Here is an 8074-nt window from a genome sequence, read left to right on the forward strand (position 1 = left end):
ATGTTGAAGACCTATATTTAAACGTTGAAAAAGTGCATTTCAAATGTTGGTTTTAAAAAAAGTATATAATATAGTCATATTGGATCTTGTTCTGTTGTATAAATTCTCAGTGACATTATGGTTCAAACGGAATTCAAAACGCATTTATGGTTTGAAAGAAAAGTGAGATTAAAATTTTAAATCCAAAAGGAGCCCCTCCATCCACCCATGCACAGCAGCCACCTATATGGTCACACGTGTCAACTTCATCCCAAATCCAGCGTGTGCGCTTCGCACTAATCTTCTGGCAGATGAATCTCATCCATTCGTTGGAGTTTGCACTAATCTCAAATAATGGAAGATAAATTTAATAATTTTTTCTGGAAGATGGATAGGAATTTTGGGCTGGTAAGACGTTGTGGGCCAAGATCAGGCTGCAGGCTTCCAAGAAGCCCTACTCGCATGTCGTCGCCCGGAATGGTGTAACTAACCCAGCTATCAGTACTTTGTCCCCCTCAAAAAAAAAAACTATCAGTACTTTGTGCCTGTACGTCTCTATTCCTAATAAGCTTCCTCTCCCAATGGGATCGGCATGAACTTAGGCTAGACATTTGGCCAGCTCGCCGGAGAATTTGGACGGTGACACTCATCGGTGTGTTGGACCTATTGCTAGTTCAGCAATACCTCGTTTTTTTTTTGATCGAATCAATACCTCGTTGCTACCTCTGTGTTGTTACATTACGTGTGATCCGATTTTGCTTCATTGGCAACTCCCATGTGTGATTGTGAGAGGTGCGCATTGTGGTTGCCTTGACGCATAGGACATGTTTGTTTATTACTCTCTGTTACAAATTATAAGACATTCCAACAATTTTAAAGAGTCAAAAAAAATTTATGTTTGATCAAATTTATATAATAGAATAATGACATTTATTATATAAACTAAGTACCATTAGATTTTTTATTAGTTATATTTTCATAGTACATCAATTTGATATTATAAATTTTATATTTCTCTCTATAATCTTGGTCAAACTTAAAATTCATTTGACTCTCCAAGATTTTTAGGATGTCTTATAATTTGGAATGGAGGGAGTAGTTTATTTGGTTTTTAAAAGGTTGCTCCAAATCTACTTGTAAAAAAATCATGCTTGTTACTTGAAATTGCCAAATTTAGGAAATATGAGCATACAAATTTCTGCATACATGGAAACAAAACCCATTATTCATACCTAGGGCTGGAAACGAGCCGCGGCTCAGTCATCCAGCGAGTCGAGCCTGGCTCGGCTCGGTAATTTCACGAGCCGTTGAAAGAGGCTCGGCTCGGCTCGTTATCGGCTCGCGAGCCGGCTCGAGCCGGCTCGCGAGCCACAGCTAGTTATTGCATATTTGCATCACAGTTCACAGATTCACAGATCACATACAAGAGTGCAACCACATCAAGATTTTAACAGTACCACATAAAGATTTTAACAGTACCATATAAAGATTTTAACAGTACCATATCAAGATTTTAACAGTATCATAGCCACAACAAGGCAAAATAAAGAAAAAACATTTTAAATTATATGACAATTGACAAGTGGTCCATAGGTGGCTCGGCTCGCGAGCCAGAACGAGCTGGCTTGGCTCGGCTCGGTATTTTAGCGAGCCGAGAAAAGAGGCTCGGCTCGGCTCATTCCAGGCTCGCGAGCTGCTCCGAGCCGAGCCGAGCCGCTCCGAGCCCGAGCCGGCTCGCGAGCCGCGAGCTTTAACACCAGTAGTGCACGTAGGCGCAGCAACGTGATTATTCCTTACTAGTCCGTAGCAAAGTAATAAATATTTTTTGTGCCCATCCATAGCAGAGTAGTATCGGCACCGTCGGATCAGAAATCAATGGTTGGCGATGATCTGCTGCCCCTGGATCTCGTACTTGAAGCCGTAGCTGCTCTTCTTGGAGCTGTCCGCTGACCAGATGAAGAGCCCCGGCAGCTTGTTCTGCCGCTGCAGCTCCTTGGCCGCACTGATGCCGAGGTCCGGCGAGATCAGTCCGGTCGTGTTGCCGGTCATGAAGCTGGCGAGCACCCTGGCGCCGGGGTAGTTCGCCGTCTGCTCGTCGTAGAACCGGATGTACAGGGGCACGTCGGTGTTGGCGCCGTAGCCGTAGAACTGGAAGTTGACGTAGTCGATGACGCCGCCGTACTTGCGCCACAGCGGCTGGTAGTAGCGCTGGATCACGGGGTCCTCGAACGGCGCGATGGAGGTGGTGATCCACGGCATCGTCCTCTTGAGCCGCGTCAGGAGCTGGCCGACGCACTCGACGAACGTGCCCACGTCGGCGCCGGCGGCGAAGTGCTCGTAGTCGACGTCCACGCCGTCGAGCCCGTACGCGTTGATGATGGCGGTCAGCGACGCCGCGGCGTTGGACACCCACGAGTCGACGGAGGTCGGGGTGAAGACGGCCTTGACGACGTCCTGCACGCTGTCGCCGCCGAGCCCCGCCATGACGGCGACGTTCGGGTGCGCGGCCTTGAAGGCGGCCACGGCGGAGGGGGACAGGTTGGCCGTGTCCCAGAACGGGCGGAACACGCCGTTGGTCGGCGCCGGCGGCGTCGGCTGCCCCACGGGGGTGTAGTCGATGGCGAAGGCGAGGATGAAGTGGAAGCTGAGCATGGCGTTGATGGGCACGTCGGCGAACTGGACGCCGGTGAACTGCGCGCCGATGTACTCCCGGAACAGGTACCCGTTCGTCATGGCTGATGCTGGCCGAGATTGCGAGATGAGCAAGCAAGTAGTGCCGTGCATACATATCAATGGATGAGGCGAGAGGGCTTACTTATAGGTGTTGTGTGTATTGCTGGTCGTCTGCTGGTCAAATTACTGACCCAAATGATCCGAAATTACTTACATAAAAGTGATATTAATTTATTCGTAATGAAACCAACTATATCTTTTTATTTAAAAGTAATTATTTTTTTGAGATATTATTGGTCAATGAAAATTTTTGATTTTGAAAAGTCAAAAGTTGTTATATTTTGAGATGGAGGTAGAGTACCGTGTTACTGAATTATATTCAGTAAAAGGATGTCAGTAATAGTGTGCAGATGTTATTACTGAAAATTTATTTAGTAATTCATTCGGTGTAGCTACACCTAGGGTGTGTGTTCTTTGGTATTATTCCCTGTTGTAAATAAAATAGTATTTGATAATTAGATATAGGGAAATCTAAAGGAAGTTATTCATGTAAAACAATATGAAATTTTGATACAATTCCTATATTATTATTCCCTGTTGTAAAGGGCATGGCTACCAAATCTTCGAGCTGTCATGGAAAAAGGACGCCCATTTCGAAACAGTAGTGACCATGTTTCCGACCTCAGATCATATGCATGTAGCAGACAGAGTAGCAAATAAACATACAAATATCTGCCTAGGTAAAAAAAGAGTCAAATCACAGGAGATCGTGGATGTATTGAGTACATCGTACTAATATTCCTTTTTAGAGAGGCTGAGTTGACCTAGAAAAACAAATCCGATCGGTTTCCAGGAGAGCTTCATAATGGCGTCAGAAAAGATTAGATTAGGCTTCAAAAAAAAGATTAGATTGGGAAGGAGGTCCGAAGCGCGCTTATATGCAACACGCACATGCAATTAACCTCTACTCTCTGCACATGTATGACACATAGATGTATGCAGAGGCGGCTAGCTGATTCATTCAGCACCAATCACTGATTAGATGTGCCCATAATAATATAATTTGTGGGCATTAATTGAGTCTTGTTTAATTTGAAAGATAACAACTCCAAATGTGTCTGGTACTCTGCTTAGAGAGAAAAAATCTGCTTGATTAGGAAAATTTCAAACTCCCCTTAAAAGTCACATTTAAGTTTCAAGTAGACCTGCAATGGTTACATTTCTAAAGGCGGGTCAGATACTACAGTAATCTCACTCCTTTTTTTTAGTAGTGCATTGCCGACTTGCATACTTCTGGGCCGCCCTTAGAAAAAAAAAATGGGACATTCCTGCAAATTGTTTTTATAGTAGTGCATTGCCGACTTGCATGCTTTCATTTGACTTGTCATGGAAAGTGATACCTATTTCTAAACAGCATGACCATGAATTGTACCGACCTGCATATATATGCTGACCAGCAATTATATTGGACCGGGATAAGGCGCGACAGGTCGCGTTGAAAGCGACCACGCGACCCTATCCTGTGACAGAAGCGCACCTCCGCTCCCAGCTGGCGCGCGTGCCCATCATGGCTGATCAGCCGCGCAAAAGCATCTAGGGAAACTATCGCTTTCAGCTGACATCATCGCTGATGTCATAATTACGAAATAGGCGTATTACCTTCAAATGAGCATAATTCTCTCATCACAAATTATATTTTAAATCCGTTTGCACCATTGTATTCTTTGCAAAGAGATCTACAAAACTAGATCCATATTTGGTATATTTTGAAGCTATTTTATACAACTATCAATTTATGTTGAATATGTAATCACAACATATGTACAGCCTATGTAACAATTTGTATTATATTTTACAAATAATAACTTGTTCTTCATGTGCAATATAAGTATATGTATGTGTGTGTATAGAATATGTGATAACTTCTACTTTGTTACAACTTAAATAGAGATGATGTTTCCTTCAAATTTGTATATTTCTCTCGTCAAGGATCCGTTTTCAATTTTATTTGCACCATTGTATCTTTTTACAACAATATCTACAATATAATATCCATTTTGATATGTTTTGAAATCATTTGTATAGAACTATCTACTTATGTTGATTAATACAAATTTATACATGGACATGTAGCAATATATTTTGTACAGTGCCAACTTGTCTCCATCTCTCTGTTGATGTGTTTTTATTCCTGATCTAAACTTGTTAGTATCTACAACGTGTCAATTTTGGTTTTGTTGTTGTGGCAGTTTTGGTTTCGTGAAAGTGTCAACATGTCTCCATCTCTCTGGCGATGTGTTTTTCCTGTTCTAAACTTGCATATTATCCTGTATACACATGTCAATTTTGGTTCAATTGTTTGTAGCAATTTTGGTTTTAGTGAAAGTGTCAACTTGTCCGGCGTGGCGGTAAGACCTCGAAAAAAAAAGCAAGCACTGTTGCTACCAGGCGTTGTTGACACAGTTCCCGCTCTCCAATCAAGTATCCTTTAGAAAAAAGCAATTTGCGAGTTTTTTTTGAGCCTCTCATCTGGGTACAGTAGCAATTTGCACGCACACCCACCCAACACACGCACGCCTCACAACACCCCACATGTACAAACAAACCTACAACTACACTCAGATGTCAGATCTAGAAACCGCGTCCATCTTGAGATCACCGGAAGATTCCGTAGGCGACGGGCGCGTCGCAATCCCTTTGTGGCTCCACACGTGAGAGGCTGCAGACTTCAACTGGAAATTGTTAAAGGGAACTACTATTCCCGGGTGAGACACCAGCGTCGAAACCAGGCTTCGAACGCGGGCGGGCAGGTCGCGCACCAGCGATCCTAGCCAACTGAGCTATGACTCAGTTCTCGAGTTTGTTGTTTGTTTTGATTGTACTTCCTATTTTTCATCAGGTGCTAACTTAGGAGTTTAAGGATCCAACTATTACTAAAAGGCAAGGGCGGCCAAGATCAAAGAGAATAAAGAATCCGCTGGGTCTGCAACTGAAAAAAAATTCATGTGGCTATTATGGTTCTACTGAACATAATACAACAAATTGTCTATCCAAGCTGGCAAAGAAGCTTACAATAGAGTTATAGAATAAACGAGTTTATATAACATCATAGGCCTTTTAGGATGCCGCTATTTGGGACAATGTGTTTTTGGAGACAACAATATTTTGAGACACCTACAATTTATGTAACAGCATAGTCTTTGTAGGGATATCACTAGTGTGTCAAGTTGTGTCTTATTGGTGTATCAAGTTGTGTCTTATTGGTGTGTCAAGTTGTGTTTTGTTGCTGTGTCTAGTTATGTCTTATTGCTGTGTTCTATTGGAGACAAAAAAAAATACTGATTTGAGACAATATTGTGAGGCAAAAAAGATAAAAAAGAAACATCTTCCATGCATCATTTTTCCTTGCTTCGCCTTCCGATGCTTCCTCTATATCATCTTCCCCATTGATGTAGTATCTACCAGGTTTAGTGCAACTATAAACCAATGCCCTGTTGCATCCGGTTCTGTTTCATTTGCTTCATAGATTGGGAAGAGGACCTGAGGTTGTAAGGCACAACTTGATAGTTAGTTCATATGTGAGTTGATAATTAGTATATCTAAGTTGATATTTAGTTCGTATGCAACTTCGTATGTAAGAAAAAAAACACAAAATGTTTCAGGAGCATACCATGTCATATTTGTGGTTGTATCAGCATTGTTGGGGAGTTCCTTTGATATTTAGCTTTGAGCTGCAAAAAACATTATATGAATTATTAGTGAACTTGCAACATGCTGGTGAATAAGTTGATACATGTCCATAAGTGAAGTTGCTATTTGGGCAACATACATATTGATACTCCCCGAGAAAAAGCTAGAAAAAAGGGGAGGGAGTGGGGGGTGGTCAGATGACTTACATATAACTTCCCAAATTCAGAATCAGATACCTCTATCCATTCCGGTGATTTGAGTTACCAAGCTTCATGTCCAAACAGAAACTATTACTTCCGCAGATTGATCTACAACATCACCGGTGTCGAGGGCATTCAAATACAAAATCTGCAGGTAGCATATGTATTGGTTGGGGGAGGGGGGAGGGGGTCAGATTATATAGTTGGCAAAAACAAACAACTTGCATTGTGAGTAAAAAAAAAGATGATGCACCATACCGTTAGGAAAAGGAGGCAACCTGATTTCCTTTCTCCTTGATTGAACTCTGTGATACCTTTAAACAACCTTTCAACCACAAGTCTGCGCCAATTATATTTTCTGATCTTTGCTGGATCTGCAATCTCATAGAAGGCCCACACACACAAAGTTGTGCTTGAAGTGGGGCACAAGAATGAGCTGATAACGAACTCAAGCCAATACCACAACCACAATGTGTCACTCCTCTTTCCCTTTTCTAATAACCAATTTTTAGCTTCTGTGAATGATGGTGCTTTTTGATCATTTTCATGGTTGTAAAATTTATAGAATTCTTCATATGTATCAGAGAAGCTGTTCTTTGTATAATCAATATGCTCTTCACCTATTGGGATCCCCAGTATCTTGTGGACAGCATGGTCATTGATCTTTATTCTGCCCCTGTAAGGTAATAAGGTATGATCAATTCGGATCTTGTGGCATCAAATCTTTTGATGAGCTAGAAAGATAACTTCTCTGTAACTGACCAACATTTAATCAAAAGTAGTCCCCCCAAAACTGACACATTGGATAGCCTTTTTCTGATCACCTTCTAGTGTGCAATTGATAAATATGATCCTCCTACCTGATTCCTTTTTCCTCAAATCCTGAACCATGGAAAAAGCATGTGAAAAAAAGTGCCTAAATACATTGCAGCACATTCTTATAAAATAACTTAATACTTAGTAATATGCAACTTGACACTTTTGTATTCATAATTTGATACTATAGATAAAAAGTGCCTAAATAATTTGACACAAAATTTACTTGGCAGTTTAAACTATATAAGTTGACACTGTATAATGATAATATTGACAATTTATATTTTACTGAAACAAGTAACTTGACACTTTGTAGCATGATATTACTTGCCGTCAAAAATAGGTGTTATGGTGTAACTTGCTGACAAAATAGACATTACAAATAATGAGATACTAAATTATTATTTGCAGAAACAAGAACTAATCCTGTATTCCCGTAATACCCTAGGCACCTAACAAAAAATACCATGATACCCATAGGCTATGTCGCTATCAAGATATTCAACAAAAACTATTCCACATGTTGTTCAGAGATTAAGGAAAACAACACAGGGCCAGGTAGGAAATGGACCGGGATAAGGCGCGACTAGTCGTGCAGTCGCATATAGCGCGACCTGCTCCCACATCTAACCTGAGCAGACGGAAGCGCACCTTCCTCTCCCCTGCAGCAAATTGCACAATGCAACAAATAAATCTAACAACAAGTTATGATCGAA

At 41.5% G+C, this 8074-nt stretch overlaps 1 protein-coding gene and 1 long non-coding RNA gene across 2 annotated transcripts; both read right to left on the bottom strand.

Moving 5' to 3' along the window:
* Positions 1–1113: 1113 nt before the first annotated feature.
* Positions 1114–2761, bottom strand: LOC120643941 (chitinase 2-like). The gene is made up of 3 exons (XM_039920454.1): positions 1734–2761; positions 1509–1516; positions 1114–1211 (listed from the first exon to the last, which is right to left on the bottom strand). The coding sequence occupies exon 1, from the start codon at positions 2710–2712 to the stop codon at positions 1852–1854; it is 861 nt and encodes a 286-aa protein (XP_039776388.1). The 5' UTR covers positions 2713–2761; the 3' UTR covers positions 1114–1211; positions 1509–1516; positions 1734–1851.
* A 3562-nt stretch (positions 2762–6323) lies between these two features.
* On the bottom strand, positions 6324–6875 carry LOC120646165. The gene is made up of 3 exons (XR_005664298.1): positions 6801–6875; positions 6549–6690; positions 6324–6383 (listed from the first exon to the last, which is right to left on the bottom strand). It is a non-coding gene; the product is annotated as an uncharacterized LOC120646165 (long non-coding RNA).
* Positions 6876–8074: the final 1199 nt, after the last annotated feature.

Source organism: Panicum virgatum, chromosome 8K (assembly GCF_016808335.1).
Source record: "Panicum virgatum strain AP13 chromosome 8K, P.virgatum_v5, whole genome shotgun sequence".
Lineage (NCBI taxonomy): Eukaryota > Viridiplantae > Streptophyta > Magnoliopsida > Poales > Poaceae > Panicum > Panicum virgatum.